The sequence below is a fragment of the Gadus chalcogrammus genome, chromosome 10, assembly GCF_026213295.1.
Source record: "Gadus chalcogrammus isolate NIFS_2021 chromosome 10, NIFS_Gcha_1.0, whole genome shotgun sequence".
In the NCBI taxonomy this organism is placed as follows: domain Eukaryota; kingdom Metazoa; phylum Chordata; class Actinopteri; order Gadiformes; family Gadidae; genus Gadus; species Gadus chalcogrammus.
This window is the reverse complement of record NC_079421.1, coordinates 4,347,736-4,373,995: the sequence shown is the minus strand read 5'-3', so window position 1 is coordinate 4,373,995 and position 26,260 is coordinate 4,347,736. Positions and strand designations below refer to the sequence as shown.

The window sequence follows — 26,260 nt, the reverse complement described above, 5'->3', positions numbered from 1 at the left end:
TCACGATAATGAACTACGAGGAGCACTAAAATACGTAATAGTTTAGTACCAAGTCATACATGCATGCATGATGCGACCCTATAAAGCACAGACGAAATAAGCTATAGCGCGTTCACTCGGAGAGGGGTTGCGATTTCAGAGGGGGATCCATTTTCGCCATCTTTAAATACTAGCATCAGCGTTCAGTTGATTGAGCACGGCAGGATCAGTGTTCAAGAACACGCCGTGGGCCGTGGCGCTCCTGTGTGTAGCGCTGTCTGTTTATGTTTCGCGGAGATAAGTACGTCACTGCATGTTTCGTGCATGCGTGCTCTGTCGACCCGCCGACGTTGAAGAGGTACTATTTTAGATGGAAACACGACGAGCCTGGAACCAAACCAAGTCGTGCCACGCTTATTTGTGGCGAGTTGAGCTGGCACTGTCGTAGGAAAAGGGGCATTTGTGTATGTTGTATACTCTGTGTCTCTGTGTTGGTGGACCGCTGATAGGGATGGTACTTGTTTGAACGACAGAATGAGGTAATGTCATATTAACATGTAACTGCGTTGTGATAATGTACAGGGATGTAAGGTCTGTGATTATTTGACACACATGGATTGCCAAATTGTCCAACGTTGAAGGCGGGACTTGATTGGCCACCAGTCAGCGTCAAAAACACATTATTATTCATTCCTTCATAACCTTTGACTGAAATACAGTCGTCTACACAGACCTCACGAAATACATCATATTTTGATGATCTAGCCAACGAGATCCCAACTTAGCAAAGATATATCCCTTCCATTGAGGGACATTGGGTGATTCCCCTTGGTGAATGTCTTTTGCAAGCACCAGAGATGTTGGGGTCCCTCAAAGATATAATCAGTAGATATATATTGCCCCCACCAGCCTAAGCGTGTCTTCCAGCTTGTCCCGCAGACCTCTGAACCCAAAGGGGGGCGGGAAGAGGAAGAGGTCATCGGGCAGCGCCGCATCACTCCCCAGGAAAGGCTGGGTCACATGACCAGAAGCAGGAAGTCTGTCAAGCAGGCTCCGTCGGGCGTTGCCGGGACGACATTCCCGTTGCAGTACGCTCTGCACGTACTCGTGGACCCGCTGGAGGAAAAATAAAGACACGAGACTGTGAGCGGATGATAGACATTAACATCTGGACACGAACCCCAGAGCAGCAGCACCTCAGGCACCACTAACGTCACCTGAGAGGAGCACACTGCTGGAAGCGTCTGAGATCGGTCGGGATAGCCCCGTGAAATATGTTCCGTTCCTTATATTACCAGTGGTGAGCATGTCAAATTGAAACTTTTTTAATTGCATTTTATTATATTATGTTTTGTCTTACTTTTTGCTCTATTTAGAATGTATTTATGTCAATATTTTATTTATTATTTACCCAAATGTTATCCTTTTGTTCTTATTGCACCTTGGATTGGAGATAAACGCAATTTCAATTCCTCTGTGTGTCTGGCACACATTTTTAATTAATTTTACTCTAACTTTGACGCTACGGGTTTAGCTACATTTCTCAGTAGAGTGGTAGTGTCGTTGCGGGAGCATCCCCCAGAGCTACATTACACGATCGTCTCTGAGGCTCGACAGACAGACAGACAGACAGACAGACAGACAGACAGACAGACAGACAGACAGACAGACAGACAGACAGACAGACAGACAGACAGACAGACAGACAGACAGACAGACAGACAGACAGACAGACAGACAGACACCCGTGGCTCATGATAGAATGTGAAATGTGAGCTTGAATACACAAGTCTCACAAATCTCAGTGCTCAGGTAGGGCCCAGGTATCACTCAAAATATGTAACTCTGCGTTTTTTTAACCTGGTAAAAGTCTCATTGACATTAAAATCTCAATGAGAAACTCACGGCTGTGATTTTACTACTTTGTTTGCAAAACAAAAGAGTGTGGTGAATGAGGACAGAATCCTTTCAGATGAGTCTTGTCTTGCAACAGCCCAGCTCTATCAACCTTTCCACCAAAAGATCCGCAACCTCGGTAAGAGGAAGTGTCAGAATTGTACTTCTTCATTTACGGTCACAGCCCGGATATTACTTCAGACTCAAGGCCTTTTTTTAGGCAAATTGTATGTGAATTACATGAAATGCTATTGGCCAGCTTTAAAAATGTTGCAACTTGTCTCAGTATTCACAAAGAGATGTACAAGAACCACATCTTGCATTATAAGGACTCCATTGCCAGAACTAAAACCTGCTACTACTCCAATATGATCACTGCCAACAAAGGAAACTCTTAGTCACTGTTTTCCCTACTTCCCTACAAAATTACCCAACCCCAGGATTCTCTCCCCCCTCACTTGTACACAACCTCCTTCTGCAACTCCATGATGTCCTTTTTCATTGATAAAATCAAGAACATTCACCTGCACCTGGGATCAACCCCTCATCTCAATATCTCAGCTGACTTTTACCCTTCCACACACTCATTCTCCTCCTTCCAGCTCCCTGATGTCTCAGAAATCACTGAACTCATTCGGAAATCCAAGCCATCCACCTGCCAACTTGACCCCCTACCCACACATCTGGTTAAGGCCTCCCTCCCCTCCTTAATTCCTCTCATTTGTGCAATCAGCCACTCCTCTCTTACTACTGGAACTGTCCCTACATCCTTCAAAACTGCTGCCATCACCCCAATTCTGAAAAAAACTGGTGCAGACCCCTCCAACTTCAATAACTTCAGTCCTATATCCAATCTGCCCTTCATCTCCAAAATCCTGGAAAAGACAGTTGCCTCCCAACTCCATTTTCACCTATCTGGCAATTACCTTTATGAACAGTTCCAGTCCGGATTCCGCCCACTCCATAGCACTGATAGCCTGGCAAGCCAGACCCATATCGGAAAGATATTGGGTCTGGTCTCGTACAGTGGCAGTGTGGGCGGGATAAACGGTTGTCTTTCAAGTTCCCTCTGCACGCAATAGGATAGCGCTACAACCAATCAGAGTCACGCAGATGGAGACGTAGTCAGAGCGACGGAAATTTCCATTGGGAAGTGTTGCGAATGGTGGATTGAGAGAATGGAGACCAACAACGAAACTTTTACCGTATCCGGTCGGCAAAACTCCGAATACATCTTTCTTTTCCAGGAAAGACTTCAGTGCAGTTCTTTGTTCATTTCTCAAAGAAAATGATAACTTCAAGTCTTGAAGAGTGGCGGCCAAAGCCGAGTCGAACGACAGCTGTTCACCAGCAGCAGCAGCCATTATTGTTTACCTTTAACACAGAACCGTCGCAGCTCTGTCATCATTCGGCTCGATACCGCCCCTCACGATCTGATCGGCCTGTCCCATTTTCGGTTTCCAGCATCGAAAAACGACGACAGAAGGCTAGACCTCCCTGGCTGCAAATTAAATTTGCTGCCGCTAGGGGCGTCTCGATTTCTAGGCTATAACACTGAAACATCCTCCTGGACCTGAGTGCAGCCTTTGATACCATCTGTCACACCACGCTCCTCAACAGACTATCCTCCATTGGCATCACCGACTCCGTTTGACTGGTTCACATCTTATCTTTCTGGCCGTACTCAATTTGTCCAACTAAAGTCTTTTAAATTCATCACCTCCCCCGTCACCTCAGGTGTTCCCCAGGGTTCCGTCCTGGGGCCCCTACTCTTCATCATTTACCTCCTTCCCCTCGGCAATATCTTCCGCAAATTTGACATTAATTTCCACTGTTATGCTGATGACACCCAGCTCTACCTCTCTACCAAGCCCTCGTCCACTCTCCCGCTCACTTCCCTTACTGAGTGCATCTCTGAAATAAAAACCTGGTTCACCTGCAACTTTCTCAAACTCAACATCAATAAAACAGAAGTTCTCCTCATCGGCACCAAATCAACCCAGACAAAACCTGACAGCTTGTCCATCACTATCGATAACACCTCAGTTTCCCCCTCCCCTCAGGTTAAGAGTCTGGGTGTCATCCTCGACGGCACACTATCATTCCAAGCATAAAATCTACACGTTGTTACGTTTTTGGTCTATCTATGAACTTAAGTTTTGTTACTATTTTGTGTGATGCATATATTGCCTGCCTTCTACTCTCCTTATGGGTCATCTAAAGTGTGAACCTTCTAGGGTCGTATGATGCATTTTTATTGCCTATATTTCCTATGTTTTCGTGTGTTGTAAATCATCTGCCATGCAATCCTTTGATGTATGGGCCTGTTCCTCGAGTTCCTGGCTAGCGTCAACGAAGCAAAAGGGTTACATGGCACGGCCGCCGACCCCTCCAAATGGCATCCAGGGGAGCTTCAATTGTAAAGATAACCATCTGGTAAACAAAGGCTTTTGGTTTATTGGGGGACACACCCCCTCCAGAACCCAACCAAAGTGAATAAGAACTAGGGATCGACCGATTATCGGCCGGGCCGATTATCGGCGCCGATATTCAGCATTTTGACGCATATCGGCATCTGCCTTTTTTTTTTATCCGACGCCCGATATGAGATCAATTTAAAACTGGGTTATTTTGGCTCTGACGCAGTCGCGCCTCTCTGTCTGCTGTCACTACGCTGTCTCCAGCATTGTCCCACCCACAGCACCATCTGATTGGTTACACACTCTGGTTACACGCAGAGCCACGACGGGTAACAGCCAATCAGCAGTGAAAGCTGTGCATGCACATTGCTCACACACACACGGCGGAGAGGAGAAAAGGGTCCGTCTGGTTTGATTTCGAGGTAAGTTAAGGCAGCAGACTCTCCCGAAATTGTAATAAACATCCCAGTCCTCTACAACTCACAACTAGTTGTGACATTACTGTGAGCCCATTAACGTTATATAAACATAAGCGGCAGCTCTGCTCGCTTGCAGTCCGTCCAGGCAAGCCCGTTAATCACTCGAAACAAAGGTGCAAATAATATCGATATGGAAGGAAATAGTCTGTGATAGTACAAGTCTTTGTGTGAGTGAGAGAGTAAAAACCTAATCATCTCAATTCAGTCCAGTTTTATTGCAGGGAAGCACGATAAGCGCTGGTTATACTTCTACAACTGTGTAATGCGCTATTCAACTGCGTAACCATGGAGACGCCTCGAGCCCTAAGGTGAAGGGAAGGCTGATTAGCTTTTAGCGTAACGTTAGCCCAGCGGTCCGCTTTCTCCTTCTCTGGCTCTAGACGCTCAGCAGACTGTAGCGAAACTACAACTCACTACTACTAACGTTACTGTGAGGCCCACTACGTTAGCAGCAGCTGTCTGTTCCTATTATAAACACTGATTATTAAAGTGAAGATGCTGTAGGCTATTTAGTGTTTTTTAACGGTTTAATCACTTGAAACAAGGTTGCTGATAATATTGATAGGGAAATAGTCAGTGATAAAAGTAAGAATGTGTGTGTGTGTGTGTGTGTGTGTGTGTGTGTGTGTGTGTGTGTGTGTGTGTGTGTGTGTGTGTGTGTGTGTGTGTGTGTGTGTGTGTGTGTGTGTGTGTGTGTGTGTGTGTGTGTGTGTAAAATTCAGTTAGTATTATTGCAGGGAAGCACGATGAGGGGATGGCTAGAGAATAGTGTGTGTGTGTGTGTGTGTGTGTGTGTGTGTGTGTGTGTGTGTGTGTGTGTGTGTGTGTGTGTGTGTGTGTGTGTGTGTGTGTGTGTGTGTGTGTGTGTAAAATTCAGTTAGTATTATTGCAGGGAAGCACGATGAGGGGATGGCTAGAGAATAGTGTGTGTGTGTGTGTGTGTGTGTGTGTGTGTGTGTGTGTGTGTGTGTGTGTGTGTGTGTGTGTGTGTGTGTGTGTGTGTGTGTGTGTGTGTGTGTGTGTGTGTGTGTGTGTGTGTGCAAAGCACTGTCTGTGAGAAAATTGTCGGGCAATAATGGCTGTTTAACTACCAAGTTATTTTACTTTACCTTTTTCTGTGTTGATTGAGAGATCCCAAGCAGCAGAAAATGACATATTGTGAGATATAATATATGTCCTGAAGCCGTCTTTGAAAGTATTTTGTGGAGAGGAGCAGGATATTGCTGTTCAAGACTTAATACATAATGTAACTGCATTATGAAGCCTACATGAACTGCATGGTGTTCAGGGATGAATAGTCTCTCCTATTGCTATTGTACTATTTTTTCAGCTATAGTTACATTAATCGTCAATAATGCAGCAGCCTAAAATATAACATTTACATAATAAAGTAAACTACAGGCTTCCCAAATGCTGTAGTAAATTAAGCATGATGAGCTGAGCATATGTCAGCATGTGGCCCCACTTTTAACTTTCTCTCGTTTTTTCAAACCCTTATTGTAGATGGATAGACTTAAGTCTAAAAGTGCAGTTTGGAAGTATTACACTCAACCAACACCAGGGAAGGCAGTCTGTAATGCATGCAATGAAGGTGTCAGTATGGGAGCAACAACGGGGAAAAACAAAAATACCTCAAACCTGTGGTCCCATCTTAGGATTCATCACCCGGAGTTGCATGAAACAGCACAGAAGAAACGGGAATCTGAATCTCATCAGGATGAGGCAACTTCATCTCAGCCAACAATAGAGGACATGTTTCAGAAACAAAGAAAGTGGGCAAACTCAGAAAACAGGTCGAAACGAATGGACAAACTAGTCATAGAAATGATAGTCACTGACAACCAGCCGTTCACGGTGGTGTCTGATGTTGGCTTTAAGCGCCTCATGGCTGCAGCAGAGCCACGATATGCACTGAAAAGTGAGAAGTATTACCGAACTGAGAAGCTGCAAGAAGTTTACCACAAGATTGTGGACAAGATAAAAGTCCTGATTTAACCAGAGAATGCTGGCTACTCTCTCGCCTTCACCACAGACTGCTGGTCTGGTGTGACAAGAGTCTCTCATGAGCCTGACATGCCATTTCATCAACGCTGAATGGACAAGAAAGCAGGTCATCTTAAATACAAGAGCGATGCATGGGTCCCACACTGGGGAATACCTGAAAGAGACATTCCTCAATATGCTTGAGGACTGGAAGATAAGCAAAGACCGTGTAGTACTAGTGCTTCGAGACAGCGGAGCAAATATTGTGAAGGGAATGAGGCTCGCTGAACTCAGCTGTACGGCGCACACCTTGCAACTTGTGGTGAATGAAGGTCTGGCAAGTCAAAGAGCCGTCACAGATGTCATTGCAATTCTTCAGAAGTGTCCCACACATTTCCACCACTCCATTCTGCCCAAACAGCGTTTGTGAGACATTCAGAGGGAACTTGGCCTGCCAGAGCACAACACAATCCAGGCTGTTCCAACTAGGTGGAACTCAACGCTCCGCATGCTGCAAAGAATGCTGGAGCAAAAGCGTGCGCTTACCATCTACTGTGGTGAACACGAAGGATTTACAGGTCCCACTGCTCACCAGTGGGATCTTGTGTCCAATTTAATTGAATCTCTTCTCCCAATAGAGGAAGTGACACTTCAGGTGAGCCAGAGCAACTCATCAGCATCCTGCATCATTCCATGCCTGACTGTGCTGAAGATGCTTCTTCAAGATGATGAGAGGCCCTCCACAAAAGGCATCAGAACCCTCAGGCAAGCCATGAGGGAGAGCCTCGACAAACGTTTCTCAAAAGTAGAAGACACAAAAACTGTGGTGCTGCCCTGTCTCTTAGATCCTCGTTATAAGAGTCATGCATTCTCCTCTGACATGACATTGAGCAAGGCCAAAGGATGGTTGAAAGAGGAAGAGGACGCTGCCACACAACAGACCACTCGAGAGGTGCATGCTGCCACAGAAGGAGCCAGTATGGAGGAGCAGGCAGCCACAGAAGGAGCCAGTATGGAGGAGCAGGCAGCTGCATATGGGACCCACGAGAATGACGGAAACACCCACAAAAGGCAACGGAGAGAACACACATCCTTCAACAGCCGTGTTGATGAGATGTTCAGTTCTCTGCTGGCACCTCACACTGGTGATCTCCTGGCCAGTAGCTGCGTTGTGGATGAGCTACATCTGTACCTTAAGGAGCCAGTGATCGACAGGCGTAAAGGGGACCCACTTCAGTGGTGGAGACAGAACGAAGGGCGCTTCAAGCTACTTGCAAAACAAGCAAGAAAGTTTCTTTGTGCACCACCCTCATCAGTCCCAAGTGAGCGCGTCTTCAGTGAAGTCTCTGCAATTTACGAGAGCAAAAGAAGCCGTCTCACTGGAGAGCATGCTGAACAACTCTGCTTTTTGCACCACAATCTGGTGCTGCTCAATTGGGACTACTAATCGATTTTAGATTCACATTTCTGTGAGTTCTGTTTTATTTACTTTAAACTTCAGGGAAATATTTATTTATTTAAATGTTCAGTTAACTTCATTAGAACACCCTGCACTTTTTGTTTTTGTTTGAACTTAAAAGAAAGAATTAACATTTCAGTTCAGTTCAGGAAAATTTTAGGGAGCCATTTATTTGTTTAAATTGTGTTATGTTGCTGTTGTGATAAGCTGTGGTGTTAATTAAACATATGCTTAAAGGCATTTAAATGAAGTTAAGTGTTGGAGTTTGTATTATTCAAAATTGACCCCAATATTTTTCCTTTTTCTGTAAATTAATATCGGCTCCAAATATCGGTTATCGGCCCCCTTGACTACTAATAATCGGTATCGGTATCGGCCCTGAAAAAAGCATATCGGCCTATCTCTAATAAGAACTCATGGATTCGAACACTCCGTGGACTTCTCCCGAGCGTACCTTTAGAGTATGAAGTAACACGCAAAGAGAAGCTCCCATCTGAGGCCTCAGATTATTGTAATGTTTGCTTGTTTTATTGTTTGTTGATGCATGTTGTGATGTATCTTTGTTCGTAATTTTATTACAAATATACATGACCACTTATTGTCAACAGTATTGTGTGCTTTTTGCATCTAAATATCTCATCTGTCTTAGACGCAAACCCTGATAGAGAAATTGCCACGACAATTACCATCTACGCAACATCAACCGCCTCCGCCCATCCCTCACACCCCATAGCACAGCCATCCTTGTTCACACCCTGGTCACTTCCCGCATCGATTACTGTAACTCCCTCCTCTTCGGTATCCCCCTCAAGTCCATCCGTTAGCTTCAACTGGTCCAGAAAGCTGCCGCTCGCATCATCACCAGAACCCCCTCCGTTAATCACATCACTCCTGTCCTTCAGCAGCTTCACTGGCTCCCGGTCAAAGCCCGCATCCATTTCAAGATTCTGCACCTCACCTTCAAGGCCCTCCACAACCTCGCCCCTCCATACATTTGTGAACTCCTGCACGCCAACACACCCACCCGCACTCTGTGGTCCTCCTCTTCCATTCAACTCACTGTACCACCCGCCCACCTGGTCACCATGGGGTCCAGGGCATTCAGCCGATCTGCCCCCCACCTCTGGAACACCCTCCCACCTGACATCCGTAACTCTGACACTCTCTCCACTTTTAAGTCCCGTCTAAAAACACATCTTTTTAAACTGACATTTTCAATCTAATTCATTGTCTCCCACCCATTTCACCCCACTTGTGTAAATTGTTTCAATGTATCTTGTTCTTTTTATGATTGTTGATTTTTTTTTTTTTTTTAAACACTGCCCTGTAAGGTGTCCTTGAGTGCTATGAAAGGCGCCCTCAAATAAAATGTATTATTATTATTATTATATTATGACATTCCTATTAAAAAAGGCACACATTAATGATTAAGGTGAAAGATTGCACAAAAAACAATGATGCACTCTGTATGGGAAGCTCCTTCCAACTGGAATTTAAATTGCTGTCTTCCTGCAATGTGTGTTACCATGTGCTGAATATATCCTACCAAAACCATCCCACAACTTCGAGGAAAGGTCCATGCAGTTTTACAATCTACAACCCTAAACCTTTTTTTTTGCCTTTTTCTTACATAGTTTTATATTTAATTTGTCCCAAGGGGATATCTTCCTAGACATAAAGGCTACCACATGAAAATACATGCATTATTGTTAATGAACAAATATCACTTTGATGTCAATTTATTTGTGATTTCAACGTAACTGATATGTTACCAAGCCAAGGTGAGATTCCATAAGGTAATATACACTTCATCACAGAATGAGACCATTTATCATGTGGATGCAAGGTCATATTTTCCGAGGTTGCATCAATATAAAAACAGGGTTCCTTCCAGACAGCGTTAAACTGGCAAATGCACCATCACGTAACATTTAGATGGTACTGTCAAGGCGAAGACATTTCATTTCTAAAACGGCCTAATTTGTTAAAAATGCTTCAAGAAGCAGAACTACAACAGCACTTTTGGATCCACCCTTGGTCTGAGTCAGACTCTTCGTTAGGGGGCCACCAAATTAAAAAGTTTTCAGCTGGTTTAAACTTGTGTTTGTGTTATCGCCACCAGTAGAAATCTTCTTGAGCCCCGTCATTAGAATAGAGGTCGGACTATTTTATATGGTCCATATTGAGATATGGACTGTTTTGAAACCAGCTTGGAAGACAGAGACCCAGAATGGTGTAAATTCCTCACGTCTTCAAAAGGAAAGCTGATACAGTGTCAGGGTTGTGGTCTTATTTATGTTTGTCCTTTTATAAAGCCTGGTGACTTCCCTGGGACTTAAGTCTATCCACACACAACAGTCAGAACTAGGGATGGGCAAAATGATTATTTTCCGGGAACTAGTTCTTTCAGTTCAGTTCACTATAACGATGTTTGTTTGATTCGTTCGTTTGATTCGTTTGTTACGTCAGATTACGTCATTTGGTGTCTATAAATAATAATAAAAAATACGAACTGCAGTTTAATTTCTTTGTTTGTTCTTGAATTGACGTAGAATGGAGCAAAGACTCCTGGGATTGGGAAATGCGTTAATCCAATAAACAGATGGAGGTCAAGCCTATTTTTGAAAAAATGTAGGGGGATATATGAGTGGCCCCATGTCGAATGGTATGACCCAAGATACGTCAGACAGAGAAAGCGCGCATATTCGACGGTACCGCCTTGTCATTTGTTTACCCAGGTGCCATTGCAACACCATTGCTACCTCTCATTGGCTGAATCTTTGAGAACGTTGTAGACTCAATCAATATAAGTCCCGGGGAGACGAAGCTCTGTTCGTTTGTATATTTTATTTACGTGACCATATTATTGGTTTATGTTAAAAAAAAAGAATCAAAGAACCAGTTCTTCTTGTTTTGGGGAACCAGTTCTTGTCGTTCACGTTCGGGATTCGTTCGTTGTAACGAATCGGTCGCCACCGACTCATCCCTAGTCAGAACACAATCATCAGTTGTTATGTTTTTATTATTGTCTGGGAACTTATCCCTTGTTTTATTTATTTTATGCCCCTTTTTCCTCAATATTGTAGTCCTGTGTGTTTGTCCTCCATGTTTTTGGTCCATGTGTTGTTTCCCCCTTTCCATTTAATCAATCAATTGACACGGCCACTTTCAACTTCTGTTATTATGTTTGTTTTTGACAAGGAACAACAAGGTGAATCTGAGTTAATTGAGCCTGTAAACTGTTATCTTTGGGTTTACCTGTTGGTGTGCAGGGTCGACGTGCAACTTAAGAGGCTTGGGGCTTTCCGTGTCAAATAACGGAAGAGAGACGATCGCCAGACTCACGAAACCCAAGATCACGACAGGAAGCAACAGCCGCCTAGCAAGCAGGAAAAAATATCCGTACACACACACACACACACACACACACACACACACACACACACACACACACACACACACACACTTTAAGCAAACTTAAGTACTTCGTTCATTTGTGAAACTAGCAGTTTTATGAAACATTTCGTCCAAACCATTCCAATTACACAACATGTTAATCCCATTACCCCTACAATCCTTAGGAAAAGCAAATCTAGCGCACACACACACACACACACGTCTCTCTTGACACCACTCTGAGACAGCGCATCAGATGTCTTTATATGTCTCTGTCTGCCACCAAACACATGGGTGCACACAAAAAAGCCCCAACACACCGACACACACCGACACAGAGAAAGAGAGAGATAGACAGAGAGATTCTAGCATTATCTTGTCTAACTGTATACACTAGGATTGCAACCTATAACTTCTTATTTCGATGGTTTATTGATCAATCGATTACTTGATTGCTTTTTATAATACAATAAAATTGCAAATTATTTTTATAAGTTGTTTAAATTAACATTTAAATTAAACTTTTATAACCCTCAACAGACAACTTTTAATAGGGTCAGTCCAAATTAACTTGGAAGTACAGTTGTTCATCTATTGTGTTTTACATTATATTAGGTTTACGTTTTAAAGCACCAAGAAGAACAGGGAGAAAAGAGCGGCAGGTGGTATCCTGGTCATGTACGATAATCGGGTGAACAATGGCAAAACATTGTGAGATCAAATATCGCCTATTCTGATGTTAAATTGAACTAATCCTGATCTAATCCTATTCCAAAACTTCTAAAGCCCTGTTTGCAAATTTAATTTATTTAACAATGTCTACGATCTAACCACCATGAAAGCTCCTCATCTTTTTACAGGGAATAATGGACAGTGCTGATTAAAAATAAATAAAGATCCTCTCACCAAACTGCATTCTCGTTTGCAACGGTGTAGCACCTTCTGTTCATCATCAATCTTCCTTCTAAGTTTGCATTAACAACCAGAAACTGTGGACAATTGTCCAGAGCATCAAGAGCTTTAAGAGCATTGCCAGCATCAGCCTTTCTGAAGCCCTGATGGCTCGGACACACAGCGATAAAGATCATGTTTCTCATGCAGGTTTGAGTTCCTCGTGGCACGCAGCCCTCACGAGCCACGGAGCCTCGTTATCAAGATAAGATAACAACTTTATCCATCCCCCGGACGGTATATTTCTTTGTTACAGCAGCCCAGCAGCAGTTGATAACTCAGAATTGTATGCAACACAATCAAGATACAAAGCACTAATGAAAACTAAAATAGAAGCTAAAGTAAATGCTAAAGTAAAGACAAACAGAACAAACAGGGCAAACAAAACAGACAGTATAAACAATATCAATTACAGAGTGGCATAGTACTTCACATTATATTAAAGTGCATAAACGCAAATATTAATGAATAAATAAATATATATATATATATATATTATATAAGCATACATAAACCACACACATACTCATACTCCACACAGAACGGTGCGGTAAACCACACCGCTCAACCATAGCTTCACGTCTGTGAGTCAAGTTTCCCCACAGTCCCAGACCAACCCCTGCCTTGGAGTCCTGCTTCCGTAGTCTTACCGGTAGGAGCCCAGGCGCTTGGGCCACCTCATCGCGACCCAGTTTCAGCAGAACATCGAGGCAGCCCTCCCTCTGAGCCATGGAAGCAGAGGATCCCAGAGGAGGAAGAGGATCGCAGAAGAGGAAGAAGAGGATCACAGAGGAAGAGGATAAAAGAAGAAGAAGAAGAGGATCACAACAAGTGGTATCGTGTTAAACGCAAAACAAGGGTTCTTGTTACAGCCAAGATTAGAGATAACACCATACTGAGAAAGCTGTCAACCTACGTAACAAAGCCCTGAGAGGAAGAACGGACACTATAAATACAGGAGGACCCATCTCTACAGGTTAACTTGAGAGGAGGACCTATCTCTAGGTTAACTATCTGGAAAGTACAGGAGGACCCATCTCTGCAGGTTAACTTCAGAGGAGGACCTATCTCTAGAGGTTAACTATCTGGACAAGACAGGAGGACCGATCCCTACAGGTTAACTATCTGGTAAAGACATTTGAAGACATTTAACCGCTCAGTTCTCTGAGGATCTCAGACCGTTTCATGAGGTTAGAAATGAACGGCTCTTAATGCGGATCATCATGGAACTCAGTCTCATTGAGCCTTCAGGATGAAATACTTTAAGTCCTGGTATGTTGACCAGATATCCTCCCTTTCATTTGCGTTCCGACAAAACAATGGGGCATCGATACTTTAGAGATCAATTCCACACAACACAGTAGGCCTACTGATCCCTTTCTGGATTAAATTCATTCATCTTTTACGGATCGTCATCGAAACACTTAGAATATACACTTACAATTATGTCCCTACCATGCTTCCACACTCTTGGTTGAGTCAATATTCCATTTATTTTGTGTTATTTTGAGCTAGATTGTAACATGTGGTGTGAATATGTTGACAATGGTCGCTTTATCCTTCAGTAGCTGCCTCAGTTCGGATTAGATTAGCCTCAAAACTCTGTAATTTCATCATTATATATTATATCAATATATATTATTGTTAAATCATAAATAACATCAGTTTATATAAATATATACCTTATATGAAAGGATGAGGTTTATAACCAGTTATATATAAATACACACCTTAAATAAAGGATAAGGTTTTAAACCAGTTATATCTATATAGATATATAACCAGTTCTATAAAGGTTTCTTACATGCTCTGTATTAACCTTTAAAGTCGTTGCCGTTAGACCAACCGCACTCCGCGTTAAAGAGTAGTTATTAGCGGGGTTTCACCTGCAGCCTGATAAAAACGTGTTAATAACCCCAAAACCCGTCAAGAATTCATGCATCCCGCTTTTAACGTATTAATAACCCAACACCCGTCATGAATACGAAGATACAACAGCCTGTAGAAGATGACAGAATGATCCTTACCAGTGTGATCTTAACGTTGCAGGTCTCCTCGACGACCCACCACATCTGATGATCCTTTGAGCGATCCTCTACTGCTCCGTTTGGTATGCGGCCGCCGATTGGCCGCGTACCAGACGTTACCGCCCCGCTTCCGTTACTCTGCTGCCACAATAAAAGCCCTCTTCATTTCTATTTTTTTTTAAGAATTATTTTCATTTGCATGCTTTATGAGTGAGATGGACAGGAATGTATGGGAGATAGAGGGGAGGACATGCAGCATAGAACCGCCGACATGAATGGAAGCCAGGTCGCTGCGATAAGGACTGTGCCTTAATGGTACGGCCCATCTCTCTTTCTATTTGCATTGATCATTGGGAAGGTCTTTGCATGATCACAATAAAACATTCTGCCAGGACAGCATTTCTCCCAGAGCCAAGACCGTTTGGGCCGCAGGTCACAGAGATAAGGGCGTAAACAAAATAAACAAACAAGATACGTTTCAATAAAAATGTTTATTTTGACGGTTGAAATATGTTCACATGCACATATTTGTGAAGTTAAAACCTTGTGGTGCAAAATTTCCCGGACAACATCCCATCAGCTGTGTCGCTAAGTCAATCGTAAATCAATCAAATCAACACAACTACTTAGATATACACAAAGGAAAAGTTAAGCACACACAGTTTTAGCAAACAGGACATACACACTTCTGCATTTACATAACTGTGCAAGTTCATCGTTTCAGAGTTCTTTCACTTTGGTCAAACGCAGGCGGGCAGGGGCGTTTGAGGAGCTGTGCTGCAGGGGGGGTTCTGTGGGGCCGCGGCCTCTCACTGCAGGGGCTGCTTCAGCTCAAACAGCCCCGTTCCTCCCCTCACCACCTTGCCAGTGATCAGACAAGCGGAGGGCGACTGCAGCTCGTCGTGAGCGCCTTGTCCAGAGGGAGAGAAACGGTGGGTCAGTGGGAGTGATAAGATAAGCCTTTATTGTCTCTCTAAGGACACATCTGTCTTGGGCATTCGAGAGAACAAAGGTGACGCAGCCTCATCAGCACAATGTGCACGTACATCAACCTACTGTTAACATTTAGTGACGCATACAGATCAATATATACAACAAAATGTTGCATGATGCCCTACACCAAAAAAAAATACACCTGCCACTCTCAGAATGGTCCCTGAGAATCTAATTCAATACACACATATGTTAACCGGAAGAAAGGATGTTGACAACATCTATGGGGCTGCTGTGACCACAGGCCCCCGACCATTGTAGGAAACTTTGTGAAACTCAGTATCTGACGAGGACCAATGAGGTCTGACTGAAACGTTTTTCTGTACCGTTAAAAGTTTTGAATTAAAAAAAAAAAAAACACTTGTAAAATTACCTTTAAATGCAAATAACAAAATATTTCTGGTTAAAAGGGATCTTTTGTTATTATACACGTTTTTAAAAGTTGGGTTTTCTTGCGTAACTACAATTATGGAAATGAGACGCAATTATTTAACCAATAACCAGTACGCTTTAGAGTAGCACAGGGATCTAAACCTTGGCTGATCCATCAAGGACATCCCCCTTAGCTAACGTGGAAAATTCAGTGTTGATAACTCAAATGACGTCACAGGGTCAATCTCTAAATGACCACTTTTGGCAGGTGCTCACCGAGCTATTTTCCTTAATGGACGTCAATGGGGAAGAAACGCTGACTTCAACTATTCCAACGTGGAACAAGTATGCTCAAGTTGGTCCCAATTAGAGACTATATATAGCTGCAGAGCTCACACAGGAAAAGTACCGATTTGCCCACATTTTCCTTCAACCATCCCCAATTTCCTCACATCACGTCGTCATGAATCAACCTGTCTAATAATGCCTGAGGCTCCACTCACCCATCAGAGTGGCGTCTTTGAGGAACTTGTAGCTGGTCTCGAAGGTCATCTGCTGTAGCGGGGACGAGTTGGAGCGGATGGCGAAGCGGTTGAAGGGTTTGTAGACGCCCTCAAAGCACATGTAGTCGGCCACCAGCGACAGGTGCCTGGGGTCCACCTCGATGCCTGGAGAACACAAGGCGTTGACATTTAGGGCATTTAACAGACGCTTTCATCCAAAGCGACTTACAATAAGTACATTTGGCAATGAAGGTGAAACATCAATATATCTCTGTAGGTACACAAAGGATGTATATAGAACCAAGTACCAAGCACTAACAGTCACTAGGTAAACCCATTCCCCGTACACAGCAAAGATAGCTAGGATAAGATGCTACACAACTAAAGTAGTATAACTAAATACGACATAACGTAAGTGTGTACATCAAGTGCCACGACGTACAACATACAATAAGTTTGAGGAGTGGGACGGGGTGGCAATACAGAGTCTAGTTGAACTCTGAACAAGTGTAACAAGGGAGGTGATATGGTGTAGCAGAGAAACACATGGAGGCATCTCAGGGATTCACGCTCCACTGCTGTACGCGTCCACACGCGTGCCCGTTTCAGTGTGTGAGATCATTTACCGTAGACGGCAAAGACGTCCCTGATCTCCTTCTCGATGACCCTCAGAGCCACTTCTATTCCGTAGGTGTTGGCCATGGCGTGCACCTCGTTGGAGTACAGGCGGTTGAGGTCAAGGATCTGGATGGCAGAAGATAAAGAAGTGATTTAGGAGTCCGATTTTGTCCGAGTTAAGGACCCAAAATCGCCGTGTCTGCATTGTTGTGGTCCCTCACAATATTAAAAGGACAAATCCGGTGTAAAATGGATCTGGGATATGTTTAGTATGATAACGAGTTGTTGTTGAGTTGATGTTTGTTCGGGAGCAAAAAGGCGCATGTATACGCATTCTTAAATTGGCTAATTTTAGCCGATTCTACCAAAACACTATAAAGTTGGAACGATGGGGGCATGTGTTACGGCAAAAACTAAATCGTTATTTTAAACCACTCCAAAGGCTAGAAGTAACCGGAGACTTCTTTGGTGGTATAATAAGGGTCTTAACATATAAAAAAAGGCATTGATAACTTTGTAAGTGTAAAGATTGTATATTAAAAAGGACATTTTAAACACACAATACCATCACTAGTTCACCCGTCGACACCATCTTGTTCTTAAGACTCGATAAGTAGATTGACGAAGACAGAGATTGTGCCATCCGTCAACAACACGCAAGCTCTGTGTTCGCCAATCTACTTATGGAGTCTTGAAAACAAGATGGCGTCGACGGGTGAACTACTGAACTACCCAAGAAGTGTCGGGCTACTTCTAGCCTTTTAAGTGGTTTAAAATAACGATTTAGTTTTTACCATAACACATGCCCCCATCGTTCCAAGGTGATAGCGTTTTGGTAGAAACGGCTAAAAACAGCCAACTTAAGAATGTGTATACATGCGCCATTTGCTCCCAAACGAACATCCCAATTCGTTATCATACTAAACATGTCCCAGATCCATTTTACACCGGATTTGTCCTTTAAGTTGCAAGCTTTTCTTGAATTCAGTCTTCTAAAATTGAAGCTCTTCAAGAGAAAAAAATAAATTTATACAGGGCTGACAAAAAGGAACCCATCAAAAAAACAAATGTATTGTGATGAATAAATTCATGCGTTGTTTACTTTTAATGATCTAAGCTTCATTAACTATTCCTTGTATTTTCCAGCCACCCCAACTGTTGTCAGTGTTATCTACCGTTACCTTTGTACCTAACCCTAACCGCCGGCCAAAGGGGAGCTTGGTTCCCATAATGCGTTGCTGTTTGATGAGAACACAGGCAACTCTGTCCTTTAGGTAAACACGGCCTGATTTGATCATTGACAAATTGTTTAAATATCTCTGTGAACCTGTATTCTGGGCTGACTTTACTAAAGAGGAGACTAGTGTATACAGACATCAAAATAGGTAAACTGTCTACAACTATTGTGTGTCTTTTTGCAGTCTCATCTGTCCTAGATGCAATGTCTCGTAGTAGCCACGACAGTGGAGACCTAAGCGCCCTCATGTCCTAAAGCTGACCCCCTCTCCGGGGTTCTGGTCCTGACGCCCGGCGGTGAGGCCCAGAGAGCCGACCCAGAGTACCACGTACGTCGCTGTACTTGAAGAGCTCGTGCATGTTGATGCCCTCCGTGTTCAGCAGGCTCTCCTTCTGCCCCGTGCGGCCCGTGGCCTCGTTCAGCAGGCAGCGCGTGATGCCGGGCGTCTGCATGATGACGGCACTGTGGGCCAGCGTGGACAGCAGCGACGTCAGGTCAAAGTGCACGTTGGTCAGCGGGAGGGCGATGGTCACCTGCGAGACGGGGGGAGGGAGCAATGAGACGTCGACGCATGGGTCACCGCGAGGGGAGGCTGTTCATGTCAGAAGGCTGGGAAGGTCTGATGCTTAGGCTAGCGAGCTAGTAACGCTTGAAGGGGATTGGCTTTGAAGGGGGGCCTGAAGGGAGGGGTGGAATTTTCGCTTGCCTTCTTTAAAATCGAGCTTGCACTGCCTGTTCTACCCCTACCCCAGCTGTATCAGCAATACATTCACTGTATGCAAGTTGTTCAGACTAACAGACGCGAGTGCTAACCCTAAGCCTTTGTTTCAGAACCTTAGGCAGCAGTGGGCAAAAAAGCTAGCCTGGTCCTACCAGACTCTCGTACTTCATTACATTTGTACAGAGAGTCTGGACCTACTTAATTGACAAACGTTAACTCACTTGAAGGCGGGTGTCTGTTGAAGTTTAAAACTATTGGATCTGCCAAGAGCCACTCTGGATCTGCCACACCAATCGCTAACGTTTGGCCGGGAATTACATTGCGCGTAGGCTGTAAACAAACCAAACACCGTGCGTGAAGATGTCCCTCAACGAGAGCTGACTTTAACGTCATCGTTCTCAGCCACTCCTTCTGTTCGCTGATTGGACCGCCAAAAATCTGGCTTCCAAGGAACCCATGCATATGAAGCAGACCCAGACCAAGTACTGAAGTGAAATGAAAATTGAGCGGAAGTAGGTATGTGGGCGGTGCCAGGCTACAAAAAAGCTGTATCTACTATGTATCTGGCATCTACATCAGAACGTGACACAGCATAACCGCCGTCACTGTGGGAGCATCATTATGTCCGAAGTCATCTCTTATCGGTCAGTTCATAATGAAATGATGAGACCATTATGGAGTGAACACGGTTGTGTTAGATACTGCCACAGTGTTTCTCATGCGAGACGTGGTATATTTGTGTGGATTAAGGGTTTTACGAGACTCCATCCCTCTAGAGTCCTCTGAAGACGGACCATCGCCCCATGGAGTGTTGAGATGTGCTACGCGGCGCGTACCAGACACCAGAGGCTGTGCTTCGCGTCGTAGGAGTAGCTCTCGATGGCTTGTTGGGAGGCCAGCACCGAGGTCACCCGCGTGGGGTCCATGGTGCTGCGTCCCCTCTTCTTTTTGGGCGTCGGTTCGAGGCCACTTCCTTCCTGTGCCTCTTCTGCACCGCCGTCTTCCTCCTCATCATCATCATCATCATCATCATCATCACCATCCTCCTTTTCCACCTCCCCTTCTGGCTTGTCCTCTGGATCCCCCTCGTCTTCCTCACTGTCATAGTCAACCTGGGGGATGACAAGACTTTCAGTGTGTATTCATAATTACATGCGTGGGTGTGTAATTGTGTATGTGCGTGTATGTACGTGCGTGTGTGTACATGTTTGTACGTATGTGCGTGCGTGCGTGTTGCACCTCTTCTTTCTGCTTCTCCTGCCGCTTTACGTCCGTGGCGTCGGTGTCCCCTTCGTTCTCCCGGTCGTCTACGATGGGCGCCTCCGGCTCCTCCCCCTCTCCGTCTCCGTCTCCGCCCTCGCCTCCCGCCTGAACAAACGAACAGCGCTCCAATCAGCCAGATCCCCATGTTTCGCTCTTCTCCAATATCGTACTAGCCTCCGACGCCGGGCTAGCCTCCGACGCCGGGCTAGCCTTCGACCTCGTGCTAGCCTCCGACACTGATAGCCACTGATATCTCAGGGTCATTTAAAAGGCTGCTATTGGATGAACACATGGGGTGAAGCCCCACCACTCCGGCGGCTCCGTCCTGGTCCTTCGACGTGGCCTTCCTGGTCTCCACGGCGATGGAGGCCAACTTCAGCGAGCGCTTCTTGATGGCTTCCAGCATGAGGGAGAAAAACCTGATGCAAAGAAGGGTGGACGTGGTTCAATTACACCGACAAAACAAGCGCTCCCGACTCGTCTTTCTGTACTCTTAATGGACAATGAGACTCACTGGACTATGAGATTAATGTGAACCCCAACAAGGTTGAATATAAAACCAAAACATTGTTAACCTTATCGACTAAACTCGTCTTACAAAAGATTGAGATTTTCAAAATGTACCGCTTCCATTTCTGATACAAGGACAACTATTGAAAATCACAGGGCTGTGCTGTTATTTATGTCAATACAGCACTACTGTGTTCTGGAGGTACTTTGAACGTGGGGTTCCCTAGTAGTGAATACAGCTTTACACAACGGAATCCAAAACCAGCATCCGCACATCTGCAGACGTCTAACCTGGTTTCCATGAAGCGCAGTATCTGATGAGGCGTCAGAATCTTATCCTCTTGGTAGCGTTCTGCCGGCAGGAAGTGAAACTCAACATTGAACACCTGCACCTTCTCAGTGGGGCTCTTGATCCTCAGTTTCTCTGTGACCTCCACTCGCTGCAAGACCTGCGATAAACAGAACACAAGCAGTGCTCAGCGTTTGGGTTATCCGGCCTGCTTATCAATACAAATTATAAATGGGACATATATCCAGGCACCCCCACACACAATTCAAGTGAATTTTATTTAAATATCAATTATAACACATAGCATTTATCCAAAAGACTTCCGAGGCTACAGCTTATGGCAATTTGGTCTTTGTGATCAATAAACTTGTGAGTCCATAAACCATGAACAACGAATATTGACTTCAAAAGTCCAAAGTGCCATATTCCTATTGATTACACTGTGGCATGTACACCCTCGTTAATTAATAAAATAAAGTTATAAAGTTATGAAGCCAAATTATAATGGGAACGGATGTGTTGTTGTTGAAGCCAGGGGAGACACTGGTTTGATCATCCAGACCAGAAAGGGAGTGACATTGTAAGAAAATGAGTAGTGTAGATGGTGATGGTGTAGAGGTGGCTGCTGGGTAAGAACCAGGTTAAACAACAGGTTATCCACTTATCGATTCCGGACATGACAAGGCATTATAACGGCATTCATTCATTGCTCTTGTAGGAACACGCGTATTCTTTTTAAAAAAAATGAAGTAAGGTTAGTGCCGGTTAAATAGTTACTTTGCCAAACGACCCTTCATCTCAAACACTTAGTCCAAACTATGAAGACGAGAGTGGAACCAGGAAGCTGGTTTCCCCCTCCATAGAGCTGACGACGGGAGAAGCTCACCTCGGCCAGACACACCCTGGTGAGCTTCTTGCGGAGGCTGTTGGCCTGGCTCTGAGCCGACATGTGGCCCAGCACAGGAACGCTCATCATGGGCGTCTTGATCCGGGACGTGGCCACCAGCAGGATCTCTCTGAGCCTGGGGGGGGAAGTAGGGATGGATGTGGGAGGTCGGGGCAACATGGTAGAGCGACAAAATGATTCAAGTTTGTTTTCTCACTTTTATTCCTGAAAAGGAATACAACTCAAAGTGACATATTATCGTGTCATGTTAAGTAGGAGATCATAAACTTCTGAACAAAAGTGTGTGTGCGCCTGTGTGTGTGTGTGTGTGTGCGCCTGTGTGTGTGTGTGTGTACGCCTGTGTGTGTGTGTGTGTGTGTGTGTGTGTGTGTGTGTGTGTGTGTGTGTGCCTTTGTGTGTCAGTGTGTGTGCGCCTGTGTGTGTGTGTGACGTGTGTGTGTGTGTGCCTGTGTGTGCCTGTGTGTGTGTGCGTGTGCCTGTGTGTGTGTGCGTGCGCCTGTGTGCGTGTGCGTGTGTGTGTGTGTGCACGCGTGTGCGTGTGTGTTTGCGTGCGCGCGCGTGTGCGTGTGTCTGCCTCTGTGTGCGTGGGGGATTGCGTACCTGGGTATACCCAGTGTGACGTTCATCTCTCCTCTGCCGGCGAAGTGGAAGGTGTTGAGCGTCATCTGGGTGGAGGGCTCGCCGATGGACTGGGCGGCCACCAGCCCCACCGCCTCGCCCGGGTCGCACAGGGACCGCTGCCACTTGTAGTTCAGGAAGTGGCGGAGGCTGGGCGTGCACGCAGAAGGGAGACACGGAAGAATCACCACTCTGATCGTCGATGAAGGTCAAAAATGGTGTTCCCGTTTGTCTTTGGTCTGCCTTTGTGTGTTTATCTGTCGCAGTCTTTGGATTTAACCTTTTGAAATGTAAAAATTAACCTTACATTATCGTCATCATCTTCTTACATCTGCCTGCCTTCATGTCATCATTTTTGTATCTGCATGTAACAATAACATGCAGATAGCACATGCACTAAACAAACACTACTAAAAACACCTACCTCTACTAAATCCTCTTAGGGCTAAACGATTTGGGGAAATAATCAAATTGAGATTATTTTGACCAATATTGCGATTGCGATTTAATGTGCGATTTTTATAATTTTATTAAGTTCCTTATGTTGTGTATTATTCACAAAAAAATAAATAAATCATTCTTTAGTATGGCCAACACAACATTGGAAGCAGTCAACATAAAAACTGCTCTTTCCTTTTGGCCAGGCCGATGTGTTGAGATTAATTTATATTATAAACTTCTTTATTTACTGTAACTATTAAATTGTAAATTAAATGTATCTTTAATCCCAGCCTTTGCGATTTGCATACCACGTTCTATTACTTTGCGATTTCGATTTGAATTTGATTAATCGTCCAGCCTATCTTTGCACTCCTACACACTTAATTTACATCATTTTGACCCAGGATATTGTGCATTCGCCCTACAGTACTTTAGGCCTATTGTAAATGTACCAGCTGGTATTCGACTTCATGCTGCGTTCTAGCTTAATTCACTCTAGCCAAGTAGCAAGCAACCACATTAAAAATGAACACATCACTTCTCAATGGCAGAGAAACGTGTTAAGGGAGGGAGGGAGGGTGTTGGGTTGCCCGTGGTTATTTTCAAAACATTGCCTCTCTCTTCTCAGTTCTCAACCATGGGCTACAGCAGCCTTTATAACCAGTTAGATTTGGATAATGCAAATCCTTAAGATTGTTTGGCTGACAGAATTTGTCTACGCGGCCACAGACCGCATGGCTTTCGCTAACGACCACGGCTTGAAACAGAAGCCCACCTGTCGGAGTCCAGGCCGCAGCGGCGGGGCGTGGCCTGGATGTACTTCTCCGTGACCTCGTGGAAGCTCTCCGACACGGCCCCGAAGCAGAGGTCGGGCCGGAAGGTCCCCAGGCTGGGCTCTGGGCAGCGGGACGACTTGCGGCTGTACTTCAGCTGGTTGCCCGCCTCCAGGGATCGCCAGCGCTCCATCAGCTATGGGGGGGGGGGGGGGGGGGGGTTAGAGACTCTGCCTGACCTGCGTGACAGCACTCTGACATTCTCGGTCTTGGTGCTTAAATATTGCATGGCGTTTGTGCGTTATGCACAGGGCGGGAAACCAGCCATTGTGCCTGGGGGATGAAAACTTCAACTAGACCGGGGCTCAAGACAAACATGTTCAACTGGTGCCACGACATTTTTCATTTGGTGGCATACTAAACAATTCCATCGCACCTCCTTTTCCCTGCTTTGTCGCAGGATCCTTTGTCCAATTCCACCCATTGCAGTACATTCATTTGCAACAACAAAGTTATTTGGAATAAATATGTCAAATGTTATATTGCATCGGTGGTCATTTAACACATATATTTACGCCATTGATCAATAATATCTTGACCATTAAATAAATACCTTAAATAAATGCCGAATCTGTATCTCTCATAAAGAATATCATCAGACAATGCCAAGGGATCGGCTCTGTCCCGAAAAACCCTCTGTCTCCAGAGAGACGCCTGTACGATAAGTGCGCCGAGGTCCATGGGAACACACACAAATGGTGACGCCATTATCGGAGGAGGGGCTAGGAAGCTGCGCACGCCGATATAAGTAGCCGATCTCCGGGTAGACTCGCTGAAAAGTTGCTCCCGACCAGGTTTGGTTGCGAGCGTAAATCACCATGGTGATACAGCGACGCTTAAAGAGATCGACTTTCATGGTACAGCTAACCCAGGCTTTCAGCTCAACATACCTCGCTAACCCTCTAATCGAGCTTCGTAGTACAGGCCCCTGGATTGGGCTTCGCGGGTTTGTTTACCGGCGTTTCTATTGTTACCGGTCTTGCGTGTTCCAACGGTTTATTAGGTGTCTAATAAATCAATACTTCATTCACTGCCTCTTCCGTGGTTATTACAATATTATGAATAGGGTTAGGGTTTGATTGATGGCTTGTGAAAAAAAAATAATAATAATTATACCCGATACATTTTCAGTCGCACCGGTGCGCCCAAATAAAATATTTGGTCGCACTACCCCGAATTCTAGGCGCATGTGCGCCCAAATTAGGCGCACTCTGGAGCCCTGCTGCCTGATAGTGTTTAACAATCTTATCAGTTCAGGAAAAGACAATAGGTTAACTCTGCAACAGCTTATCAAATTACATAGTTATAGGTTAACTCAAGAGTGCAACAGCTTATCAAAATACAGGTAGCAATAACAGCTTATCAAAATACAGGTAGGCCTAGGTTTACTCAAGAGTGCCACAGCTTATAAAAATACATAGTAATAAATTACTTTAAGTGCAACAGTCTTTTCAAAAACAATACTTATTTAATAAACATAGGCTGACAGTTAGTGTTAACTGGCATGCAGTGACCCTCTTGATCAAATGTGCCATCTAATGAGAGAAATGGCATTTGTTTGATTTAGCAAGAGCAGTGAAATCGGGAGTATATGACGTTATGGCAATACGCATACAGTGGTGCAGGTGCTCGGCAGTGAGGGATGCGCGATTACTAATTTTAATGGCATTCATGTGTGAGAATGTGGATTCGCACTTGCAAGTTGATCCAAACAAAGTGAGGACAAAAAGTGCAAGAAGCCTTGAATTAGGGAATTTCTGGTGGCTGACTTCACGAGTCCAGAACTTTTCTGAACCTGCCAGCTGTAATGACTGTCGCAGGTCAGCTGATGACTGAATGTCAATGACTTCCATTTAACACGCCTCGTTTAATTACCCAACCAGCTCCTTTGCTTTCACTGCAAACTCCCCCACAACGTCCACACAGAAGGGGTCGTTCACAAATCTCATCACTTCATTGGGGATACTGAAATTTTCAAACCTCGTTGCAAAGTTGGTTTTCAATACATTTATCAATCCTGTCATTGCCTCAGTGGTTTGTAGACCTGCAATGCGCAATGCTGGGAAAATAAGCATTTTTCCAGAACATAGATCAGCAGAAAAAAGTGCCAGCCTTTTTTGAAAAGCCTTGAGTCCCTCCACAAGTTGCGCGACTGTTTGATCTCTGCTCTGCAGCTCCGTATTGAGTAGGTTCAGGTGGTGAAAGACGTCTCTCAAAAATCAAACGGCTGCGTGAAACTCTGCATTTTCCATTACCCTGCGTTCACACCAAAAGATGCAAAAAGTTGACGCGCGTCGTGATCCCATTCAAAGTGAATGTAGAGACGCGTTGCTGCTTTGCTGCCGCAGCATTTGCTGCCGAGAAA

At 44.6% G+C, this 26,260-nt stretch overlaps 2 protein-coding genes across 3 annotated transcripts in view; both read right to left on the bottom strand.

The window, feature by feature from the left end:
* Positions 1-14,844, bottom strand: part of st3gal5 (ST3 beta-galactoside alpha-2,3-sialyltransferase 5) — a 29,763-nt gene extending 14,919 nt beyond the window's left edge. Inside the window, exons 1-4 of one of the 2 annotated variants that reach the window (XM_056600608.1) lie at positions 14,591-14,840; positions 13,214-13,285; positions 11,475-11,595; positions 886-1,095 (exon numbers count right to left, since the gene is read on the bottom strand). In XM_056600608.1, the coding sequence (XP_056456583.1) occupies positions 886-1,095; positions 11,475-11,595; positions 13,214-13,245 (363 nt within the window). In that variant the 5' untranslated portion in view covers positions 13,246-13,285; positions 14,591-14,840. Of the gene's footprint in view, positions 1-885; positions 1,096-11,474; positions 11,596-13,213; positions 13,286-14,590 lie in introns of both variants that reach the window. The other variant, XM_056600609.1, reaches the window with a different exon arrangement.
* Positions 14,845-15,063: 219 nt separating this feature from the next.
* The window catches only part of polr1a (RNA polymerase I subunit A), a 32,553-nt gene continuing 21,356 nt past the window's right edge, over positions 15,064-26,260 (bottom strand). Inside the window, exons 27-37 of the mRNA XM_056600045.1 lie at positions 23,838-24,031; positions 22,604-22,771; positions 21,983-22,118; positions 21,099-21,256; positions 20,605-20,716; positions 20,274-20,402; positions 19,871-20,146; positions 18,646-18,846; positions 17,085-17,202; positions 16,459-16,623; positions 15,064-15,500 (exon numbers count right to left, since the gene is read on the bottom strand). Coding sequence (XP_056456020.1) covers positions 15,400-15,500; positions 16,459-16,623; positions 17,085-17,202; positions 18,646-18,846; positions 19,871-20,146; positions 20,274-20,402; positions 20,605-20,716; positions 21,099-21,256; positions 21,983-22,118; positions 22,604-22,771; positions 23,838-24,031 — 1,758 coding nt within the window. The 3' untranslated portion in view covers positions 15,064-15,399. The remainder of the gene's footprint in view (positions 15,501-16,458; positions 16,624-17,084; positions 17,203-18,645; positions 18,847-19,870; positions 20,147-20,273; positions 20,403-20,604; positions 20,717-21,098; positions 21,257-21,982; positions 22,119-22,603; positions 22,772-23,837; positions 24,032-26,260) is intronic.